The sequence below is a fragment of the Cibotium barometz genome, chromosome 18 (assembly GCF_041138505.1).
Source record: "Cibotium barometz isolate CiBa-2024 chromosome 18, ASM4113850v1, whole genome shotgun sequence".
Lineage (NCBI taxonomy): Eukaryota > Viridiplantae > Streptophyta > Polypodiopsida > Cyatheales > Cibotiaceae > Cibotium > Cibotium barometz.
The window spans coordinates 7,460,579-7,486,097 of record NC_141063.1 but is presented as its reverse complement, the minus strand read 5'-3'; the positions used below and the strand labels follow the sequence as shown (position 1 = coordinate 7,486,097).

Sequence of the window (25,519 nt, the reverse complement as noted above, 5' to 3'; positions counted from 1 at the left end):
GGTCATTTTGGCCTTTTGAAGACGTTAATACAACTTTCTTTCTTCTCTCTCTCTCTCTCTCTCTTGCTCTCACAACGCAAAAATGTGGCCGCTTTCGTGACCAGCAGAGGAATGCGCTCTCTCTCTTCATGACTCAATGCAGTTCTCGACCCACAAATGCGACCTGCCTGTGCAATGCTGAATTGCCCGAATTGTGCTTGCTGCATGGCTTCTCTACCTCAGACTTGCTGCTCAAGGCTCATGTGTTGGCCTGACAGTTGGCCTGGGTGCCTCTAGCTCCACAGTCTACTGGCCTAGCCCGTGCATCTATTTGCCATGCCTAAGGCCTTGGCCTGCCCCTTGTCTTGGGCTGGCCGTCCTAAGCAAGCCAGGTGCCCTGACAGGCTTGTCCGCCCTTGGCTGGCCCTTACGGGCTGAACTTGGCTCCAGCGCCCTAGGACTAGCCCACATGGACCTCATACACAACCTGGCTACTCACATGCTTAGGGCATTAAAAAAATCGCCTCATCTACTCTGAAAAGGATAAAAACACATGCTTTTCTTGCACACCCACACGAGAGTACTTTCTTGTACATCCCACGCCTTGGGTTCATACTTTGTCAAATCCAGGCTGTGATACCAATGAAAGGTCTTCATTAGACCGTGCCCAAGGATTATCTAACAGAGAAACTTAGTACGAAGGGCTTGGTGTGAATATATGCTCTTATGTGTGTGTGTGTGTGTGTGTGTGTGGAGTGGGTGTGTGAGAGCATATCTTGATACAGAGTTCTACACCCACTATTGGGCACTGATGACATTAGTGGGGATGTCGTAGTATCTAGTCCATACTATTCATAATGGAGTTGATAGTTATATAGTCTTGTGGGTTGACTACCATGAGTATATAACATGCACGTTCCTAAAAGGTGAACTTGGGAATGTTCCTGGATTCATCTAGGTATATAATTAAGCCGTATTAGCGGACATGTAGATTTCACATTGTGAAGTTTTTGTCCGAGTTGCGGCCGGTTGATATTGTGCTTATTCTTTCTATCTTTAGCAGTGCATTTGCCCTATCAACTACTTATTTGCTGTACTAATTCTTTCTATTTGCTACTTCCCTTAGTGCTAGGCTTCATTATGGCTGAGTCTGCCTTGCATCTCCGGAGGTTTGACAGAAACTCAGTACGAAGGGCTTTGTGTGAATATATGCTCTTATGTGTGTGTGTGTGTGTGTGGAGTGCGTGTGTGAGAGCATATCTTGATACATAGTTCTACACCCACTATTGGGCACTGATGACGTTAGTGGGGATGTCGTAGTATCTAGTCCATACTATGTATAATGGAGTTGATAGTTACGTAGTCTTGTGGGTTGACTACCATGAGTATATAACATGCACGTTCCTAAAAGGTGAATTTGGGCATGTTCCTGGATTCATCTAGGTATATATAGGTATATATATATATATATAGAACCACTGTGGATCACAGTAGAGGATGCACTTGAGAAATCATAGCGAGGTTTCCATAGACCCGACTTCGAATGCATCATGTGACTGGGATAGATTGTGGCCAGCAACTCACCACCCAACCGTAGGTTCGGTACCTCGAACCACCCCTGAGCCTGAGGTCGGATTGCCACAAGCTTGCTAGTCACTGATGACCCTAACTTGGCGTCCCATACCATGAAGCCGAATCACTCATTGACAGCTCCATGGCTGAGAGATCTTGCATGCTCCTTTCACCCCTGGCTACCGCATGGCTACTTGATCTCTTGTGTCAAATAAGTGACCCCAAGTCGCGTATATAGTAATAATCTCACTATAAGTGGCCTCCTTTTATTTATGAGGCTTTCTTGCTTTATTTATAAGCTTTTAGGCATTATTAGTCCTAGGCTATTAATTATAAGCTATTAGCCAATCTAGACCTCTTCTTGCTAGCGCGCTTAGCCCACGTGTGAACCCTCCAATTCCCCACACCCTTGGCTAAAGCCTTAACGCTAATTTTGGTAATCTTGGGTTAGTCCACGTGTTCCCCGTCCTAGCCCTAGGCTGGTCGGGATGTAACAAACATGATTGGATTCGATGGATTATGGACGGCGGTCATGCCAAAGGCCTCAGCAGGGAGGCGTTGGTCGTGGGGTTGTAATAGTCTAGGCATGGCATAGATAAGGTGGAGCACGTTTCTGAAGTGTGGCGTGTTTCATACAAGAAGGAAAAATTGGAACACCAAGAGAGATAGGAAACAGGTTTCTTAATAAATAAATTTGCCTGACATAGTTCTTGCATATAGTGCGGGCCCTTTGCGAACCTGCTTGCTATTTTGTTGTATATATTATTTATGCCATTGTCGCTATTTTACTATATATAAACATTTAAATATATCACTATAAATAAATAAACATACATTTACTACCAGGAGGTTATAAATTGCACATTCTTATAAGGTGAATTTGGGTATGTTCTTGGATATATATATATATATATATATATATATATATATATATATATATATATATATAAACAAATAAACAAATATTTATAAACAAGGTGTCATGGTTTGAACTCACCAGCCCCTTTGGCAGCCTGACACAATAGTCACTCGTAGCCACTTGGGCAAGGGCCTGCTGACCACTCTTTGATATTTCTTAACTCCACCTTTAGATGCCTTGCCTTACATAAATGCAGGATTTGGTTTTGAAATTTATGAAGGCAAAGGTTTTTTGAAATAAATAGGCCTGTTGATAGGCTTTTTCTACTTTCATCTGAAAGCTCCAATGTCCAGCAGGTCCTACTCAAGCCTCGAAGTAGCAGCAGAATACTTTAGATCAGGAGCAGACAAGATCTCTATCGGGAGCGATGCCGTCTACGCTGCAGAAGAGTATCGAAAGACTGGAGTGGGTTCTCATTATATGTCTTTTCATGCCTGCATGTGGGATATAGTGTGTCTGTAGGTGTAGACTGGTGGGTGTCAAACCCAGGTTCTCAGCCTGGGAGGTGAAACCCTTCACCACCGGGCTACAATGCGTAGACAGTCATGCCTGCAAGTTTAACAAGATTCTGTTTTGATTGTGTGCTTGGTTAAGGATTCTTTTAGCTTCTTGTTCATAAGTCGTCTTGTTTTTCTTCAGGTAAAAACAGGAAAGAGCAGCTTAGAGCAAATCTCTTATGTGTATGGAAATCAGGTCAGTTACCATCTTTACCTGAGCAATTGGGAGATTTATGCTTGACAATATGAACTGTTAAAGCTTGTGATTATCAGGCTGTGGTGGTGAGCATTGATCCACGGCGTATTTATGTGACCACCCCCAATGAAGTTCCCTTCAAGACCATCAAAGCACAGAAACCAGGCAAGTCTAAAAATCAAAATTTAAAGAGAAACTCTGCTAAGAAAATCCAAGTAAAGCGCCATTGTGTGCTTTGTAGGTCCAAATGGAGAGGAGTATGTCTGGTATCAGTGCACGGTACACCTCTTCTTTATATCGTTTTCTGAAGCCTTTGTAAATGGTGTACAAACGTACTAGTGTTTCCTAGTGAAAAGGCTTGATGTTTTCTCAAAATGAGATCCTAGGCTTGAAGTGAGCACTAGATTTGCCTTCAACAATTTGGATGCGTGTTACAACGACAGGTCAGCGGAGGTCGGGAAGGCCGACCAATAGGAGCATATGAACTTGCCCAAGCTGTGGAGGAGCTTGGTGCGGGTGAGATACTTTTGAATTGCATCGATTGCGATGGTAAGAGCATCTTTCATCCACTTCCCCAGTGCGGGAATTGTATGTGCAAGTTTCATTTTTCAGCGATGTGGATATCTATATTTTCAGCTTTGTGCATATGGTTAAGTGGGTATCGATAGAGTTTTAATGTGTAAGTTTGCATTGATTGTTTCGAAAAGTGTGTCAAAGGCACTAGACCCCTGGGCACTGTTCAGTTTTAATCGTGATTTTTTAATTCATAGGATTGCTTGCGTGGTGCAAAGGGAGTTTTTGTGATCCCCAGGAGTAGAGACCTGTTTTCGTGACTTTTGGAATGGAGTTTGTGTGAAGGACTCTCTACAAAAGAATTCTTCTTAGGGGTCAACATGTTTAGTAGTTGGTGTTAGACGAACTACCAATATTTTGTTTAGAGGAGGGTGGACGGAGGATTTGTTAGTAGTTTTCTTTGTGAGTTAGACCAATGACCAGTACTTCTTCGGGTCTCGACAGGTTAGCAAGAGGTGTTAGATTGATGGCCAATACTTTGTTCGGAGGAGATTGGACAAAGGATTGTTCAATAGTTTTCTTTGCGATTTAGGTAAATGGCCAGTACGTCGTAGAGGATATTGGTTAGAGGATTGGTGTTACATGTGGAAGCTTAAGTAACCTTTTACTTGATAAACAGAGATTCTCAAAACTGAATTATGCAAGAGAAAGAGATGGAAGGGAGAGAGAGAAAGAGAGATGACAGGATTCGGTCTCAATAAGGCCCCCTACCTGTAGGTGTAATTGCTTGTATAGCTGTATGAAATAATGGACTGATCTTGTGGGCTGTGAAACCTGAAAATGATGACCATATGACTTGTAGAGAGCGGGTGTCTTGGGCTGAATGCCGACCCTTGAAGTTGCCTCTGCTCAACAGCTTCTATGTGCTGCAATTCTGTTGTCTGCGTTTTTGAGTCTCTGCAGATTTGGGCTGCATGTAAACCTCTGCTTGGCTTGCGTTTAGGCTGAGGGCTGCCTTGTGCAATGGTGTCAACCTTTCGTGTGCAAGAGTGATGAGATAAGAAGCAAAGGGCTGTGGACACCCTTATATGGGGGGCTAAGGGCTGGCTGACTGACTGTAGCAAAACAGGCCTATAGTGGCTTTTTGATGGTCGTGGGGTGAAAAGTCCCTTTATGGGCCTTCACATGGGTGCTTGGCCCTCCATACCTCCCAAGATAGTGTTGCATGTACAATTTGCATGGTTTTGCACACACCAGGACCTAGATATTTGACAATGACAGGAAGACATGCACCCGACCTACAGCCTAATAAGTCCCGGGCATGACACAATGTATTACATCATACAAGAGGGTTACATAATGTGCTGGATAGACACGGAACTGTCGTGTGCAGGACGTGCACCGCTCTGACTATTTCTTGGCGGTACACTGGCAACTTCTTCCTAGACAAGGGCTCACAAAATGCCTGGTGTTCAGCCTTAGGGCCTTGCACATAAAAACCCGTTTTGCCCTCTCGAAACGGCACGAAACGTTTCTGGCACGAAACATTTCAAAACAAAACGAAACCTGCCCATCGAAACGGTGTTTCGCCCAAATGTAAAGTGAGGTCAAAAAAACGGGCAAGAGGTTTTTTTTTTTTTTGCAAATGCGATTTTTGCCGTCGTTTTCGTCCTTGTTTGTTGCCCATTTGCCATTTCACGCATCTGACGCTTCTTCTCGGCTGCGACCTGTTGCTCCGCCTCTTCTCCTCGTCCACTCTTCCTTCTCGCTCCTTCACTTCTTCTCCTCCACGCCTCCTCTTCCTCTTCCCTTTTCTTCTTTCTCTCTCCTCCTCCACGGTCCACCCCTCCTCTTCCCTCCTCCTCTTTCTCACCTTTTCTTGTCTTTCAACTTTCTCTCCTTTTCTTTTCACCTCCCTCCTTCCCTTCCAACTTGTTTCTTTCCTCCTCTCTTTCTCCCCTTTTCTTGCCCAAATTTCGAAAATACCAAAAAACCTATCTTTACTGTGACGCAAATGCATGTGAACGTGTTCTACGTGGCGGGTGATAACACACACACAAGACTTGCCAAGTACACAAGTCAAAGAACTGTTTGGTACAAGATGCACAAATTCTAGTGCAACAGATTGTGTACTCTTTCTCTCAAAGTACCTGGTGATGGGATTTTTTTTTTTGGGGTTGCATCGTAATGATTTGCAAAAGTCAGATTTGCATTTTTATGCGCGCGCGCACGCGCGCACACACACACACACACAAATGTCCATGTCTATGTGGATGTGTGTGTGTGTGTGTGTGTGTGTTCATTCGAGAGCATCTTCTACAATCCGGTGATGCAATGCGCCTGAAGGCTAAGAAAACCCTAGCCGGCAATGCTCCCACCACACATCTCCATAGAAAGACCTTTTACTTAAGAGAGAGATTACTTGTGAGAGCACATCACGCCACCACCTTTGAGGCTTATTTAGGGCGGGGGGGGGGGGGGGGGGGTTGTTTGTGGGCGTGCAATAACAAGTGATATGCTTTCACAGCAGAAAGTAAAGGCATAGGAAAAGGACGGAGTTGAGGCCTCCTTGGAACAAATGACCAATCATCTAGTCTCTCTTGGGTTTCAAGAGGAGGCACAAGCTGTAATGGGGCAAGCAATTCCACCACTGTATTCCAAATCTGCCTATGATGCATACCCAATCCAAGTCGTTGCCTCACTTCAAGGAAGGAAAGTAGCATGCCATGCATATCAACCACATCATCTATGCTATGCAATCCATGTGCATGAAGGAAATAAGATCTGCAAGGCTCTAAAGTGGCCAGAGGCTCTTGAAACACGCTGCTCCAATGAATGTTTTCGAGGCGCAAGGAATTACCGATTGATTACTACCGCCCATTCCAATGTAGGTATTCCAAAATAACTTGCCAATCCTGAATCAACCCGGTGACATATGGGCAACCTGGGATTTGTCCTCTAAACTTTCCAAAAACTATCTCTTTGTAAGAAATAGACCAATGCCCAAAAGCTTTGGTTTGCATGACTGTCACCAAGTGAGAAAGCATGATGGCCCAAAGTTGTCGTTGACGTAGAAATTCCAATATAAGGATGCTTTTTCGAGCAATGAGATGCAATGAATATCAAGTATGTTGAGTCCACCATGCATCTTTGGAGTGCAAACCAATTCCTTTTTGAGAAGACGGAGAGGTTTTCGATCCGTACTTGTGTACCAAAGACAATCGAAGGCCTTTGACATAAATACATCCAAATCTGATTTTGTCCAAGGCAACAATGGCAAGTGAAACTGAACATATGCAATGAGAATGGATTGTACAATTCTCAGATGCACATGCAAGGGCCACGTAGATAGCTTCCAGTAGTCAAGTTTCTGTCTGAGTTTCTGGAGCATTCATTGCCTTTCTTGCTTAAGGGAAACACGCCAACCAATAGGATATCCCAAGTGTCTGACAATTTCTTTGGGTGGGAAAATCTGCCCTAGCCATAGAACACTATGCCAATCAGTGGTCACAGTAGTTCAGGGGCAAGAGCTTGGATTTCTGAAAATTCAAAAAAAGGCCAACAGCCAATCCATATAGATGCAAGGCATCCATGATATTCTGAAGATCTGTTGGCGTGTTTTGGGGAAGGAGTCATCGCCATACGCGTGACTGACAAAGTCTCTTCCTCCAGGTATGTTGATGCCATGTAAGCTACCATTCTCTACCAGCTTATCTATGTATAATCATAGTAACATGAAACGTTTCGTCCGTTTCATTGTTTCGTCGTTTTGAAGGTTTCGTTTCGTTTCGTCTGTTTTGGACGAAACACGTTTCGAAATGACACTTCTTATATACACATACCAAATTTATAACATAGCCAACAAAAAGATGAAGATGCATTTTTTGGGACTAGTGGATATGAAATTCATCATTTTTGGGAGTCAAAGGGTGCTAGTTTTAAACTGAAACATGTGCATAGAACCTGCCTCTTAGATTACTTTGCAGACTAAAATGTGTTCGCATGCCTTTATGAGTCATAGTAAAGATCTAAAGGTGCTAGTTTTGTCGAGCAGAAATGTTGTGCATAGAGCCTGCTTCTCAGATTGTTTTGCAGACAAAATAAAATAAAATCATGAATCATGAAGTATATAATGCTAGAAATCAATGCTCCACCCTCAATTTGTTGTCCTTGAGGTTTGAAATCTTGCTAGCTCATGTTTGTAAGGTTTGCTTTACATATGCTATCACTAACATTTTAAGCTGTCAATAATTCGTACACGAGATTCATTTAATTTTCAAATCATGTGTGCAGGTCAAGGACAGGGGTTTGATCTTGATCTTGTAAAGCTAGTCTCTGATGCTGTCAGCATACCTGTTATTGCAAGTAGTGGTGCAGGTGTTGTAGAACATTTCTCCCAGGTTTTTCACAAAACAACAGCTTCTGCTGCTCTTGCAGCAGGTATATTTCATAGACAAGAGGTACGATAAATGCTTGATTCAAATGTTACTTTTTTTTTCCAATAAGTGTAATAACGTTCTAAGATGTGTGTGTGTGTGTGAGAGAGAGAGAGAGAGAGAGAGAGAGAGAGAGAGAGAGAGAGAGGGAGATTTACTAAAGACCAAATGGGCCTATGAGACCAAAGTGATACAATAATGTCTATGGCATGCCTTAGTGTCCCTGTGTCTGCGGTAGGATAAATGCTACTTTTTTTTTCATAGACAAGAGGTAAGATAAATGCTTGATTCAAATGTTACTTTTTTTTTTCAGTAAGTGTAATAATGTTCTAAGATGTGTGTGTGTGTGTGTGTGAGAGAGAGAGAGAGAGAGAGAGAGAGAGAGAGAGAGAGATTTACTAAAGACCGAATGGGCCTATGAGACCAAAGTGATACAATAATGTCTATGGCATGTCTTAGTGTCCCTATGTCTGTGGAGCTCGAGCAGGAAGAGCCCTAGGCAACGCTTGTCCAGGAAGTCAATGATCTTGGAGAGTGGGCCAAATCCCTCATGGAACAGATAGGGAAACCTCCCGTGGATCTCATGGTATACTGGGCAGCGACATACGTAATGCTCCTCTCTCTCAACCTGTGTGTGGCATAATTGGCATATCCTCTCCTCCTTGGGTCTCTGTATGAGCTTCCCTAGCTCTGAAGACGCGCTCAGCTCTTCCTGTCTCCACTTTGAGAGGCGGTGATGAGACCCGTATCTAGCCAATCACAATCTTCATGGCATGCGACATGTGAACACTCAGGTAGCTCGGCTGCTAGATGAATCCATCCTCAGTGAGCGGGAGGAAGTGACCTCTGTAGAAGTGCATCTTCGGTGGGAGCTTGGAATGTGTGATCCATGTGCCTGTGGGTGTAGAGGCTGAGAAGATCTAACCAAATAATCGGGTTGGTGTCCTCATGAGAGAGCTGGAGAAAAGGGGAGTTCAAAGTTCAAACCGTACTGAAGGGTGGGAGGCAGTCCATGTGGAGCCCATATCCTGAGAACCAAGTGGAAACTTGGGCATACCATACTCCAAGGTGGCCCTTGAGTGCTAGCTGTCTAGAGGACTCCAAGGCAAGCAAGCCTTGGGTACTTGTGGTGATCCATGTGATTGATGTGATGGAGGTATGTGACTTTGTGAGAGAGTGCATCCATTATCATCGGGGTTGCAGCAAACTCTGCCTGGATAATCTGGTGTGGGACTGATGGTTTGATGTAGATCATACGGGATAACATCATGACCTAGGCCCTCTCAACTCACTGCCAATCATCATCGGATAAATTTGGCCCTCAGAAGGCTGCTCCATACATCAAGGCTGGTTTGACGAGGGTGTCAAAAAGCCAACCCTTTGTCCTTGGTCTTGGAAATGTCCCTCGAAGCACTGCCGCTGAAGGAAGCTCAAGGCTGCATATCCTCGTGTCACTTTGGCATGTGCTGTGGGAAGCATGGTGAAGTGTGGGCCACTAAGTGATACCAAGGTAGACATAGGATGAGACAATCTCCACAAGATCCCTTCTGAATGTGAAGCTCAATCTAGATGGGAAGGGGTGGGAGGTATTGAAGACCATTACCTTGGTTTTACCAAGGTTAACAGTGAGGTCCACAAAATCCTGTAAGGCATCCAAATGTCTCTGAAGCCCCTCGGCTGAATCTGAAAGGAGGACCATGTCATCTGCATAAAGTAGGAGGGGAATCAATATGCCTGCCAGTGTGGGACCAACCCTGCCTAATCTTTGTGAGAGAGAAAGAGAGATCTGTGGAAGGCCAAAATGACATGTGAGACCAAAATAGTACAAAATGGCAAAAATGGAGGATACCTAAAACATCCCCCTGTGAAGCCATCATAAATGGAAACTGTGATGTTGGATGAGCATGTGAACGTCACATGGTAGATGCTGTACCTTCTTGAATTTCTCCATATGCTCCTGTTCGAGGGCTGCACGCTTGTTCTCTCTTGAAGGCAATGGGGTTACAGAGATGCATGAGGATCTTGTTGAGGGGCTGTGTACCGATCTCTCTCTGAGGAAGGTGTCTGTGATTCCTCTTTGGTTACCTTGCAATCTCTTCTTAGTGGTATTTTGTGGGATTTGGTACATGGGTGGTTAGAGACAAGGAGCTGTCTGGAGGTTGTGACAAAGGACTTACTCTGCATGAGTTGGGGGCGGGGGTGTGCTGGATGATTGAGTGTCTGGCTCTGGCTTCCTTGCTTTCTTTCTCCTCTATGTGTCAGCTGAAGAGGAGCTTCATTGTAACAGCCCCCCTGAAGTGAAACTCAGATTGCAACTGGCACCGACCACCTCTCACAGATCACCATGCGTAGGTGAGCACCTAACCACCATCCAACAGGTGGCGCTGTCCCATCGATAGACGTGGAGGGCAGCTAATTTTTACACGGCCTCGCCCTACCATTGATATCCAGGGAGGTCCGTCTGGTCCATTCAACTATAATCACACCGCCTAGACCACGAGCAGCAGCGAGCACAAGGCTCTGATACCATGTCAGAAGCGCAGCAGCACCCACGAAGGGTCGCCACCAACACCACCCACGAAGGGTCACAGCCAACCTGAGGCTGGACCCCTCTCCCTCCCTCCTATCCCCATGATCCACTCACACCAAAGGTGTGTTGGAGGGATGAGAGAGGCCAAGGGTCCTTTTTGACCATTTATATGAAGGTGTGCAACACCACTTTTATGCATATGGGATTAAGGGCTGCCACATGTCAGCCGAGTAGGAGGAGATTCATTCCAATATTACATTTCTGCTTGGGAACATGTTTTTGCGATCTCGCCTAAATTTTGGAAATTTGATTATGATGATCATGTTGTTTTTGTTCTGATGTCACATGTTTGGACAATCAGGCTCTATTGCTAAGATCTTTCAAGGAGTTGCCTTTTTCTCGTGTGCAAATTTGAATTTCAAGAAGTGGGCAAATAACTGTTTTTTTTTTACGATTTCAGGTGAAAATAGCAGCAGTTAAGGAGCATTTGCTGGAAGAAAGTGTAGAGATCAGGTCTTGATGTTTGTTATCATAGTTGACAAATCCTTATTTTAGTCATTGAAGATGACGTTGGGTATATCATCATCGACATGTTGCAGCTGGGAAAAGTTCCTTTTCCTGTCTGCATAAGCACCAAAGGTGGCACTGCCATGCAGTCAAATTTGCAGCTGAGGTCTGTGGTCGGAAGTTGTATCTATCATTTCTGATCCACTGTCAAATTTTCTCTCTTTACCAGACATTACATAATTCTTATAGAAACCTTTGATTAAGCATTCGCTAAATAATTTGCTTACGGTCTTTGTGAATTCATTAGAAGCAACAAGAAGCTACTTGGTCTTGCCAAGAGTGAAAAATAAAATAGGCTGCAGGCACTTTCACACGTTTGATGAGCCTATGAATCTACACCTTTGTCTCTTATGAGCTTGTATATGCAATAGGTAGAGCACCACAAAATAAGCCAACTCTAACAAGATCTAAATTTAGAGGTGGGGTAGGATTTATATACGAGGCATGTAGGGTATAGAGGGCTCACCAATGACATAGGTGCCAATAAGGAGAGGCACATTTATCCCTAGTAAAGAGTAAAAAGTGAATGCTCTTAAAATATCATTGAAGATAACTTTTTGATTTGTGACACCTTATTGTTCCATATGTGCATTTACTAAATCTCTCCATTTTTCACATTTGAAACTTTTCACGAGTATGAAATCTCAATAAATAAATAAATGACACGAGTATGAAATCTCTTCATTTTACACATTTAAAAATTTTCATGACATGAGATCTCTCCATTTTGTAAATTTAAAAATTTTCATGAGTATGAAATCTAAAGTCAAGAAAAAATCCCTTCAAAATTATATATTAAAATGATCCTTTCATGCCAATTGTGAGAAGATAAAAGATGCTCAAATGCGAATGTTATCATGTCATCTTCTCGAGACAATCCCAATATGTTTCCTTCTTTTTTTCTCCCAAATACACATGTTTTGAAAATTTGGCATCGCGGACAAGGAGAGTATCCTTGATAGATTAACTCCCGAACAAAGGATGTGGGCGGAGATTGAGATAGAGATAGAGACATGCCAACAACATTACATCCAACCTTGGTACAACTCTCCATGCATCCTTATAGCACAATTGGTACATGTGTAAGTGTGTGTATGTATACATGTGTGTGTGTGTGTGTGGGAGAGAGAGAGAGAGAGAGAGAGAGAGAGAAGCAATAAAACATAAATTATAGTGTGTATTTTATTTACATTTATAAATACCCATATATCTGCTACGGATATTTGTGTGTGTGTGTGTGTGTGTGTGTGTGTGTGTGTAATATATCTTATACTATTCATTATGCGCTAGTTTTTGGGCAGGGATAGACACATGGCAATTGGAAGAGGACCAAGTGTTGGGATACTGGAAAGAGAGAAGGGGGTGGGATGTGGGGTGGCGGGTGGAGAGAGAGAGAGAGAGAGAGAGAGAGGTGTAGGGATATGTTGAGAAAGAGAGAGGAATAGGGGAGAGGAGTGTAGAGGTAAGAGAAGAAAAGTTAAATAAATAAAATAATACAAAAATATAAAGATATGATAAATAAGGATATATATATATATATATATATATAATACTTTTTTTTTCGTACACACCCGGGACCCACTCAAGTGGGTGGAGCCGATTTCCTCTTCCAACAATTAGCCAATTATCATGGTCGGGCAAGGGCCACGTACCATCGGGCAAGGGCCATGAATTAGGCATTCCCCATGACCATCGCGATGAGTAGAGCGCTGGAATAGCGGAGGGGTCTCGTATGGATCCTCCTATCTCGGGTGATCCACCACCTGAGGAGGAGGAGTCACTCGAGTGTTCAAGGGGCAAGAGCCCGAGCAACCAAACACATCAAGCGAGCATAGGTGTCCCTTTATAACATGAGAGAGCCTAGTGGGACTTGAACTCATAACCTAGAGGTTACGAGTCACAAGCTTGACCATTACACTAACTCAGTTGGGACATATATATATAATACTTAAGTATAAATTAAAAAACTAAAGATATATATAATATAAAAATATTCATCATAATACAATAAAAATATACCCAAAAACTATATATATATATATATATATATATATATATATATATATATATATATATATATATATATATAATATACAATAATGATATATAAACCAATATACATATGGTAAATATATAATAATATTATATTAATACTATTATATAAAAACACATTAACACACACATACATACAATACACACAGTCACACGTGGACAGGGTGTGTGAGGGTGTGGGTGGGTGGGTCAGTGTGTGTGTGTGTGTGTGAGAGAGAGAGAGAGAGAGAGAGAGAGAGAATGTGTGTGTGTGCAAGACCGATGTGAAAAGACAGTGCATGTGCACGTGTATGTGTGAGGATTGTGTTGACAAAGGCATAGAGAGAATGAATGTGAGAGAGAGAGACACACACAAACACACGCACACTCACTGACACGCGCTTGCACACACTTGCATAGATGCATATACACACGCACGCACATTTGCAAATGCACATATGCATATACGCAAAAACTTCTTGCCGCAGCAACACACGACTTGTTACATATAGAAGGCAAATTAAAGGCAAGGAAACTTCAATGCTGCACTAAGCTAACCAGTGGAATTGTGGTATCTAGTAAACACACTGCAATAGAAATTCAATGAGGTAATTGAATTACTAACGTTGGTACAATTGAACCATGAACACAACATCCTTTATTATAACTGTAAGCCTCCTGCAAAGCCACCCTAGGTCATTGAAATCCCACCAAAAAAGGATCGAACCACACAAGACAAGATAGAGAAAGAAGCTCATTGAAATCCCACCAAAAAAGGATGGAACCACACAAGACAAGATAGAGAAAGAAGCACTTCAGAGCTGCTCCCAAAAGTTTTACCAAGATGCCAAGCAACAAGAAGATTGAAGGTCATTCGACCCATTTAGGAATAGCAACCTGCTTTCCTTCTAACCAAATGGTAGGCAATCTTCAATGGCAATTTTCACCCTCGTTTGGCATTAATATATGTTTTTGATAGAGATCAGACCAGTCGAGGAGATGAATGGAAGGATTTTGTACTACATTAGAGGTGTAATTGTAGTGCATCTATCCGGTATTTATTGCACAATGCGTTTTAGATCTCCACAAATTTTTTTAATGCATCGCACAATCCATGTAGATGTTTAAAACATACAATAAATTGTGCACTAGGATTTCATAGTCCGAATCACGTGTAACATTTGGGATGCTAAAACTCGCATCAAAATGGCTCTTTCATAGTTGCAACTTCTAGAACAATGAGAGAGCCTCCACTATGCCAAGTTTCTTGTAACGTTTGAATTCCAAAAAAACTTTTATAATCTTCTTGCTAAAGCTATACATTTATATGTTTACTTGATAGCTATGTAAACATGTTTTTTTAAATCTTAGCATGCCTTTAGGTTGCGACGGCTAGCCTCATGAAGATGTGATGTGAATGATCCAAGGTTGATGCATCTCTTATCGTACAAATAGGCCCTTACAAAGATCTAAACAACGATGTTTAATTTAACTAGCTCACATTGTAACTCTAAATATTATCACCTACGTTGTTGGTTGTAGCTCTCATAGCCAAGTGGCCATGGTGGTGGAGATAGTACTTACAAGCCACACTCACTGACACTCACTCACACACACAAGTGATAAGGAAGTAAAGAAGATAAGAGCTGTCAATCTCACACAAGGAAAGTTAGTTATGTTAACTCATATACAAAATCAATAAGTGTCTGGACACCTAGACTTAGGTAGCTTACCTATGTTTAAGCCTTTTCTATAAGTGTCATGGGCTAACTAATGCTTTTGATGCTAGCATTACGCTATGCTTGATCATCCCTTGCTTTCATCAATTTAAGTACATTAAAGTAGAAGTTTTATATTAAATGATAAGAAAACAGCTCGAGCAGACAAGATTATAAAATGATGCAAAATAAAAGATTTAATATTATCAATCGTTTGTAAATACTCTGAATCCTCAAACACTGTTACTGGTGGGGCTTGTCAAACTCATCCACCCAAGCAATGCCATAAAATATGAAGTAGATAGCTCACATGAGAGTAGAAGATTTAAAAAATAGTTACAAGATGTTCAAGTTTGAGTTCAGACAATATAAGAGTAAGAAGCATGGTGAGAGGTACGCACATGAATATATAAGAAGTTAAATACTATAAAGGATATATGAATATGGTACTCAATTTTATACGAGCATGTGTATTCGACAAATAAGTGTTTGCAAAGTGGTATAATATTAATATAGTAGGTGTGCATATGTAATAAGTGTGTAGTGAGTGAGTTAGTGTGAGTGTTTAGAGAGGAGAGGAGAGAATAAGGATCAAAATATTTGTATTTATTTCCTTATCAATGTTTAATAACACTATTAACTTTAAAAAATCTTGACAACTAAATAGTACAAAGAATTTGAGTGCATTTCTATATGTACTCTTATTAAACACAAGCTTTCCCCTTCCCATGTAACCAAAGAAGAGGAGGAAGAGTATCAAGGGAGAAAGGATAACACTTCTTCACGACGTCCCTTTCTCAATTTTATATTTTTAAATTTTTAAAAGGATAACTATTCCTTTTTACCTAATGATTTTTTTGAAAAAAAAAATAAGAACCTCCCTCTTAAATTGTGAGCTTCAAAATGAAAACTTCAACATATATCTCATTATAGAGAAAATACAAGACATTATACGTAAAATGCATTTATTTGAAATTGAGCACACCTCACCGCGCAGCTCCACTATTGAATTTAATTAACTAAAATTATGTGTATATATAAATTTATTCATATTTATACACATTTATGCATGTATATATAAATATATAAAATGCATATTTACACGTATAAGAGAGAGAGAGAGAGAGAGAGAGAGAGAGAGAGAGAGAGAGAGGAGTGTGTGTGTGCACGTGCATGTGTGAGTAAAAGAGAGAGAAAGAGTGACATGTACAAGAGAGTTCTATATGCAAGAGTGAAGAGAGTGAGAATTTCTATGTGTACGAGAGTATACGTGGGAGGAGAGAGTGTTTGCATTAGTGCAAATACAAGTGTACATGGTGTGTGTATGTGCGTGTGCATGTGTGAGAGAGAGAGTTTCCACATTTGAAAGTATATATATGAGTGCATGTACATGTGTAAGTGTGTGTGTGTGTGTGTGTGTGTGTGTGTGTGTTTGTGTTTATAAGAGAGATAGAGAGAGAGAGAGAGAGAGAGAGAGAGAGAGAGAGAGAGAGAGAGAGATTACATGAAAGATGCATTTTTTTGAGAGTTAGCACACCTCACCACGCATCCCTATCTATTAAAATTTAATTTAATTTAAAACCAAATTATCTAAGATTATATATATTTATTCATTTATTTATTTATATTTATATACATATATATATAGGTATATGTATCCAAGTATAATAAAATAAAATATTATATATATACATACTTGAATGTGTATGCATGTGTGAGTGTGAGTGCGTGCATGAGCATGCGTCTACATGTGAGTTTCGAGTGTGTGTGTGTGTGTGTGTGTGTGTGTGTGCACGTGCACGTCCACGTGCGAGAGAATTCTATGTATGTGAGTGCATGTGGAGACAGAGCGTGTTTACATAGAATTCTCTCGCACGTCCACGTGCGAGAGAATTCTATGTATGTGAGTGCATGTGGAGACAGAGCGTGTTTACATTAGTGCATGAAGGAGCACTGTGTGTGTGTTTATCTGTGAGTTATGGAGTATCTAGGAACAAATGCATATATTTAGAACCTATTTATTATCACAAATTTGTCGAATCATGGCTACATGAATATTTTCTCTAAGCATCCCTACCTAATGGTAGCAAGCATAGATAGTACTAAAGCAAGTGTCATTAATGACACACACCATTGTTCTCTGCCATAGGTGGCACTAAACCAAATCCTCTACCATAGTTTGTGAGGGCATGCCATGCACTAAAGCTAGCTATTTTTTATTAACCCACACATGAGTATTAACTAATGTAGATATGTGTAAATAAATAAATTTATTATGAAGTATGTGAAAATTGGCATGATTATGGGTCATGGGTGTTACTAGTTGTTGGAAAACCAGTGGTGGCCACTTGCATATGCCTAGTGCACTGATTCACACACAAAGTGGACGGCCATCCTGAATTTTCAACAGTTAGTAACACCCAACCGCCATTCAAAATTTCCAACAACTAGTAACACCCATGACTCATAATCATGCCGATTTTCACATACTTCAGAATAAATTTAGTGATGCGTATCACTGCATGTGGCTAATACACGACAACTAGCTTAGCAAGTTATATGCCCTTACAACATGATACAAGACTAGAGTAGAGGGATTGGTTTAGTGACTTCTAGTTAAAAAACAAGGAAAAAGTTTATTTTTCAAATTCAATCCACAATTCACAACTACATTGTTGGATGTCTTTTTATGATGAACATTTTATTACCAAACGAGGATTTTGTTTTTTTGAGTTTTCATACTCTGTTGAAAGCATGAAAGGCTGTACATACTATTGGCTAAAATAGTACAAAAATTCAAGAGTACTAATATCCTTTGTGAGAATATTACCTTAAGAATTTTCTTTCACAAAACATTGCATCCAATGTAGCCAAACCTAAAAAAGTACTCTAGTTTGACATGAAAAAAATTGAAGTACTCACATAAGTATAAAATCAGTACAAAAGTAGTATTAATTTTTCCTTGCACTTTCCTACTTTCACCCACTTGTGAAAATTCTCAAAAGTGAAAAATGGAGAGATATATTGCTAAACACACATGGTACATGTGTCATTAGTGACCCCTCTACCCTACTTGCCACTTATATAAATGCTACCCCACCTCCTCTAAATTTAGCTCTTGTTAGAGTTGGCCTATATTTGTATTGCTCAACCTCTTGCATACCATCTCTAAGAGACAAAGGTGTAGATTCATAGGCTTATCACACATTCAAAGGTGCCTACATCATATCTTATTTTTCACTCTTTGCAAGCCGAAGTAGATTCTTGTTGCATCTAATGCATTTATGCAAGAATTTTGAGATCCACACAAAGTTTTTTTTTGATGCATCACACAACCCATGTAGATGTTCAAAAAACTCTAAATTGTGCACTAAGAGTGTATAGTCCAAACCATGATTCAGGTGTAAAATTCAGGGTGCTAAAACTTGCATGAAAATGGCTCTTCCACTATGCCAGGTTTTTTTGCAACATTTTAGTTCCCAAGATAGAGCCTCCACTATGCTAGGTTTCTTGTAACATTTTAATTCCCATGATAAAGCTATACATTTATATGTGTACTTGTTTATTTACCTATGTAATCATGTTTTTTTAATGACAATAAAATTATTAACATGCCTTCAACTTGTGATAGCTAGCCTCATGAAGGTGTGATGAATGATCCGAGGAGTGGGCTGCTTTTATCGTGCATCTATTACATATTATTAACCATGGACAACCAAGGCACATGGAGAAGAGATAAAAAAGAAATCCTGGATTTTTTAAAAATAAGAGGAAGAAATCCCTTTGATTTGACTCTTTGTATTTCGGCTTCCATTCTTGCGTTTTACTTCTTAATGTCTTTTACATACCACAACAACACGTAGGTTGAGTACTAGTATTTACAAATATCTAAACAATCACAATTTATACATGTTTACCCCTTGCCTCCTAATAGCTCAAGCACACAAGAAAGAAACCATTATACACACACTTATTCACATGTTAAACAAGAGATAAAGAAAAATGACTTAATGTGTTGTTGGGGATTATGGTGACTACCAGCGTGACTTGAATGCTTCTTTCTTTCTCACAAAACAAAATTTAGAGATCTCTCTCTTTCTTAGTAAGGAGAATAAATGGTATCTCTCTCTTACATAGGTGCAAGGAAGTGTTTCTCTCTTTATTTCACTTAGGATTGAGTTAAAGACTCTCTCACACTTACAATTTATAGAATAGAATGCTTCACAAGAAGGAATACAAACTCTTTCTCTCACATGGAGGACTTGGAAATGAGGCTTTCCCTCTCTCACTCAAATTGTTATTGAGTACTGAATGAAATTTGAAGAGACCATTATGCCCAAGATTTGAAAAAAACTCACAAAGGCAAATCTCCCTCACACATTCTCCAAAGTGCCACTCAATGGAGGATGATAAAGATTCACAAAGCTCACACAAGAATGAGAAAAAATAGAGATTTCTCAACATACACAAAGCTCACTAATACCCATAAAGTACCCCTCAAAGCAAAGATTAAGAAAGATGATTAACACCCTCATATATTATGCCAACCAGTCTCACAACCCTCACCTAAATAACCCACACAAATATGCCCTTTGATCAAGATCACTCTCACAAAAGAGAGCTCTGATACTATATAAAAATTCAACACACAAAGTAGAGCTACTTACCATTAGAGTGGATGAGAGTTCTCTAACACAAAAGTAGAGCTACTCACTGTTGGAGTGGATGAGCTCTCTAACACAAGATGAGATTACAATTAGCAATGCCAATCATAATCGTAAAAGAAAACGGATAAATACTAAGAATTCATAAACATAAATAAAACAAGCATAGACGAGGTTCGACACAAGTATTCCACAAAGCAACCGCAAAATTCTCATTAATCAATTAATAGAGGTACATGATGATACATGTTTACCAAGAACTCTCCCATGATCTAAGCGATAAGGTGAAAGGGAATGCAACCTAGCCCTATCAAGATCTATCCTAGGTTAATTCCCCTTTAATAATTGGCCTTTTAACCAGGGGAAACAACCTTGAACTTTATTTCTATATCACATTTGAAGGCCTAATATCACCTAGACTAATGTGCATGTGCACATGGATGTTGGATCACATAGATCTTTCAATATATTTCTTCAACAACTTGATTTCTTCTATAGCCTCATAGAGGTTGTGGGTCCTTGTGAAGACTAAAAATCCTCCATGATATGTGTTGTGCTCACCTTGGTGATGATAGGACACATTCTTTACATCACATTCACTCATTACATACACAACACACATACTACCATCTTGATACATCTTTTCAAGCACCCATATTATTGTCAAATACACATGCTTTAATATATTGTGAGTATTAAATTCTTATGTCCTAGATATTGTTCATTTCACTCACCTTGGTGATGATGGGACACATATTGTTTACATCACATTCACTCATTACATACACAACACACATACCACCATCTTGATACATCTTTTCAAGCACCCATATTACTGTCAAATACACATGCTTTAATAAATTGTGAGTATTAAATTATTATGTCCTAGATATTGTTCATTTCTTCTTGATCCTCATTTATAACTTTATTTCTTTATAAACCACTATTTTTACTCCTATAATCCTTGAACCTTTAAACTTCAAAATACTGTGAGACTACTCTTTGCTCTCTCAACTTCATGTAAGATAATCCAAGATAGATTTTGTGACCTCTTTATCTCTAACCCACTTAATTAATTTCACTTATGCTTGTACATTGCCTTAGTTACTAGCATATATTTTCCAACTTCTTAAAAAGTGTTCTTTCATACTCCACTTAATCTCGTGTCTCCCTTCTGTTGTGTTTGAGATAAATTTTGAGTGCAGCTCCCTTATATTCACCTCTAAGTTTGGGTTTTACCTCTTGGCTATGTTTGAGGTAACACACAACTTGAAGGTAGCTCTCTTGAGTTGTTATTCTTAGCTGATATGGTCATAAAATTCATAGCTTTGATTCTTTAGAGTACTTAGGGGGTGGTTCATGCACCGCTGTAGCATTCTACCATTAGGAAAAATATGGACTCAAAAAGGAGCCCTCTAAGGTCTCTCTCTCTCTCTCTCTCTCTCTCTCTCTCTCTCTCTCTCTAGGATCTAAAAGATCATGTTTTGGCTATATTATAATATATTCATCTATTTTTTTTATTTTGACAATATCTTTGTCTAAGATTAGGACTAGCTTTTAAAGATAACAAAAAGTGTTTTTTAATTTGAACTCAAAATGTGCAGCTTGTTGATGCGACTCTCTTGATTAAGCTCCTAGCTTTTTCCTTTCAAATTTCATCAAATTTGACGGATTTAAGCTCTTTTTACATTTCAATTAAGAAATTTTATATATCTACATATAGACTTCGAATTTTAGAATCATTTTTTATCCACGCCTAGATTAGGGCCTAAAGAGCGTGTCTGTACATTTTTTCCAATTTCTTTTCAGTTTACAATTCTTTTTTTTAAACTACTATAGTTTTCTTTTCAATTAATGTTTAATGTAATGATACAATATAGTTTTCTTTTTAATTAATGTTTAATGTAATGGTACAATATTTAAGTTTAAATTTATACTCTACTTTATTGAGATGATTGAATGTTGTGTAAATTGTTATGTTAAATTTCTTAAAATGTGTTATTATAGTTAAGTTTGATGTTATGCTTTAATTGGTGTGCTTAATATTATAATTTAATATGTTGATGTGCTTAATACTATGATTTAATATGTTGATGTGCTTAATATTATGATTTAATAAGTTATGTGTTATTATAGTTAAGATTAATGGTATGCTTTAATTGGTGTGCTTAATATTATGATTTAATATGTTGTTATTGCTAGTGTTATGGTTTACTACCCTGTTAACTTTTAATATGTTATATTTATCTAGTTTGATATTTAAGAATTAATGTCATGTTTTTTTGATTAAGATTCAATGGTTAAATTTTTATATTATACGTATTGTGGTTAATTGTCTGTATATTTTTAATATAGGATGCTGGAAGGAACATGAAAAGAGATATACACTTTCAATTAGATGTTAAGTATGCACCTTTACACAAGAGGACAGAAACAAGTATAGTGCAATAACAAAGAGATGTAGGTAAGAAACATGATCTTTGGATAGAGGGATCAATATATCCACTTGATCCTCTTACTCAACAGCCTTCCCAATTTTTAGGATTAACATCTTTTATTAAGTATGCATGTGAGGGTCATGTTGGTTTGTTAGGATACACAAAAAGACTTGTCAACCAAGTATATAGTGTTTATACATCTGCTTAACACCTACTAAAGAATAAGGAAGCAAGGATTGTGTAGCTCTCAAATGTGTTGATTGAGAAGGAAATTGTGTGTGATAAATTTTAGGATATAGTGCATGTTGTTAAAATAGAAAATGCTTAGAAAGAGTTTTACCTCTTCCAAAGCCCTATCATGTAGTACTACATGCGTGGAATTTATTGAATGATAAGATCTGCGAGCCTGTACATCTTTATCACATACACACTTGTAAATTAAGCTTAAAGGCAAGCTCACACACAAGTGTAGGGATAAGCTCACAGGCACCCTCAAAGAAGGCAAGCTTAAATAAGATCGGCTCAAAGGAGGTAGTCTCAAAGGAGATAATATTCAAGCTACAAGAAAAGAATAACTTTGTGTCTGATGTATACAAAGTACAATCTGCAATGGTTAAATTGTATAACACTACTGTTGAAGAATGTGGTGGTGTGCTAAAATTTGTTATTAAGCTTGATGAAAATGAAATTATAAAGGGTCAGAAGCTAGAATGATTAAGCTTGACCCTCATGAGCATTGAATCGTAATATCTTATCAAATTATCCAGATTACTTTAGTGTGTAGAGTGAAAATAAAATATGGTGGCTTGCTGCATTTGAGGTACCAAAAGAAGATCACGAGACATTGAAGGTTTTCTTCAATTTAATAGAGATACCTGAAGTTATGAGAGGTCAAAGTGGCATGAAACTTTTTAAGGTTGATGATTTGGTGAGTACTTAGTAGAATGGCATCTTATAGGAGATCTAAAAACTTTGAAGTGTGCTTGGTGTGTCAAATTGTTCCAATGCAAAGTTCTCTTGTTTGTATTGTATGAAATCAACTTGTTTGTCTGACAGAGTAATGGTACCAGTAGATTCAAAGTGGGATCCTATTCTTAACATTCCCTTGACTAGAGTCCATTTTTTCACTTTGTATGCCATGGTGAGAATTATTGAGAAATTGGTGTTTTAGTATGTGTGTTTTGCTTTTATAAGATGCAACCTGCTTCAACTGCTCAAGCCGCATGTAGTAAAGTAGAAGAAGCTTTATTAGAGATTGGATTATATCAAGGGCCAAGCAAAAAATCAAGAAGGATAAGAAAAAGTCTGGTGCAAATGGGAATTTACCATGTAAACCATGTTTTGGTAGAGCAAAAGCAATAAAATGTCTTTCTACACCAAAGAATGAAAGCGGCGAAGTGTTAGTAGTGAGACAACTAGAGAAGTATGATGGATGGAAGACGCTGCAAATGGTTGTTCTTGATCAGAGTAATGGAGGAATGATGTTGCTAGAAAAGGCAAATGTGTAGATTGCACTCGATAAATTGGCACCTTTAATGCAAAAGATGACCTTCGCATCGGATGCTATAGAATAGTTTACAGCTTTTACTACGTTTTACGACTCAGTGGTAGAAGCTTGGACTTCAAGTAGCATCACACATTACATGGTAAGATTCATTCTAAATCTAGTATTTTAAATGTATACCAATTTTTCAGTGTTTTGAGTATGCATATATTGATTGGGAACGTAGCCTATCTTGAAGGCTCATGGTCCATACTTTGCTAATGAGGGAAGTTTGACAATATGGTATATACAAGGCATGGAGTGATCACATTTGGCAAGCCTGATGCTTATTTCAAAAGGCAACGGATCATGGAGATGGAATACATGATGCTATTCCCATGTATAAGCCTCATAAGCTTTATACATGAGGGTTTATGCACAAGTCTCATGCATGTGGCTTATTCATAAGCCTCATATAGAAACCTTATATATAAGACTCATGCATATGGCTAATGCATAAGTCTCATGCATGAGGCTTATGCATATGGCTAATGTATAAGCTTTATGCACTAGACTCATGCATGAGGCTAAGGCATACGGCCACCTCTTGAGAGAAGCATAGCTCTCAAAAGGCTATCCATAGAGGGGAGAAAAAATAACAAATCCTAATCTTAAAAACCCTAAAACTTACGAATCCTATAACATGTAAAAGTATAAGAGAGGAAACATAAAAGAGAGAGATCTCTTACCTTATGAGGCTTATATGTGTGGATAACCTACAAAATCAAACTAAATTTTTAAAAAAGTATTAGTAATTCTATTAGAAAGCATATAAAAAATCCTAATTCTATTAGAAAGCATATAAAAAACCCTAATCTTAATAGAAATTTTAATGAAAGCTTTTGCATAACATAGAAATCTTATTGAATCTTTTTTTTCCCTTCTCATTGAAGCTTAACACTAACCCTAGATTTTACATAGAAACCCTAATAGGGGGCTTTGATGGAGAGCTCTTCATCAAAGCTCTCTACTAACACTTCTATATAGAATCTGGGGCTAGGGTTACACTTCAATGAGAAAGGAAAAAGAAGAAACGAAAAACTTAAAAGAGAGGAAACAGAAGGGAAATAATCACAAGAAATCTTTCATGGAAAGCTTGTTTGCATAGGAGATGACGGAAAAGAGAAGACATACTTTGCTTGAGCTTGAGGAAGATAGGGTAGGCATAACACTTGGAAAGATATATGTCACATAAGTGCTAAATATGTATGGGAATGGTATATAACAATTCATTATTGCAAGAGTACACACTGTATCTCTACTATATAGTGGCAGGGATTGCCATATAACATACTAGAAAAAGTATACTATGTAGAAGACTCTAAAAAGGTCTACTATATAGCAGAAGTAGATTTTGCTATATAGCTTAAAACAACTATATAGCACTCTCATAGAATGCAGCCTAGTGTTACAAATGCTTTAAAGAAGAAAAGTATTGCATAAAATGTGTATATAGCACTATAAAAAGTATACAATAAATGTTATAAAAAGTATAGTGTTTATGTTCTACACACTATAAAATGTATACTATATAGCAGACTCCAGCAAGGTTTGCTATATAGCAAAAGTAGATTCTACTATATAGCTTAAAACAACTATATAACACTCTCATAGAATGAAGCCGTATACTATATAGCAGACTCTAGCAAGGTTTGCTATATAGCAGAAGTAGATTCTACTATATAGCTTAAAACAACTATATAACACTCTCATAGAATGAAGCCTAGTGTTACAAACACTATAAATAAGCAAAGTATAGCATAAAACAGCTATATAGCATAAAACAACTATATAGCACTTTAAGGAATGCAATCTAGTTTTATAAACACTATATAAAAATAGAGTATTACTGCTATATAGCACAAAACTGCAAGATAGCACTCTCACAGAGTACAGCCTAGTGTTATAAACACTAT

General features: G+C 38.8%; 1 protein-coding gene across 3 annotated transcripts in view; it reads left to right on the top strand.

The window, feature by feature from the left end:
- Positions 1–11,558, top strand: part of AT-HF (HIS HF) — a 117,583-nt gene extending 106,025 nt beyond the window's left edge. The window contains exons 13-20 of one of the 3 annotated variants that reach the window (XM_086812034.1): positions 2,764–2,875; positions 3,110–3,163; positions 3,241–3,328; positions 3,405–3,442; positions 3,607–3,712; positions 7,970–8,136; positions 11,103–11,181; positions 11,350–11,522. In XM_086812034.1, coding sequence (XP_086668160.1) covers positions 2,764–2,875; positions 3,110–3,163; positions 3,241–3,328; positions 3,405–3,442; positions 3,607–3,712; positions 7,970–8,136; positions 11,103–11,162 — 625 coding nt within the window. In that variant the 3' untranslated portion in view covers positions 11,163–11,181; positions 11,350–11,522. Of the gene's footprint in view, positions 1–2,763; positions 2,876–3,109; positions 3,164–3,240; positions 3,329–3,404; positions 3,443–3,606; positions 3,713–7,969; positions 8,137–11,102 lie in introns of all 3 variants that reach the window. The other 2 variants (XM_086812035.1, XM_086812033.1) reach the window with 2 other exon arrangements.
- Positions 11,559–25,519: the final 13,961 nt, after the last annotated feature.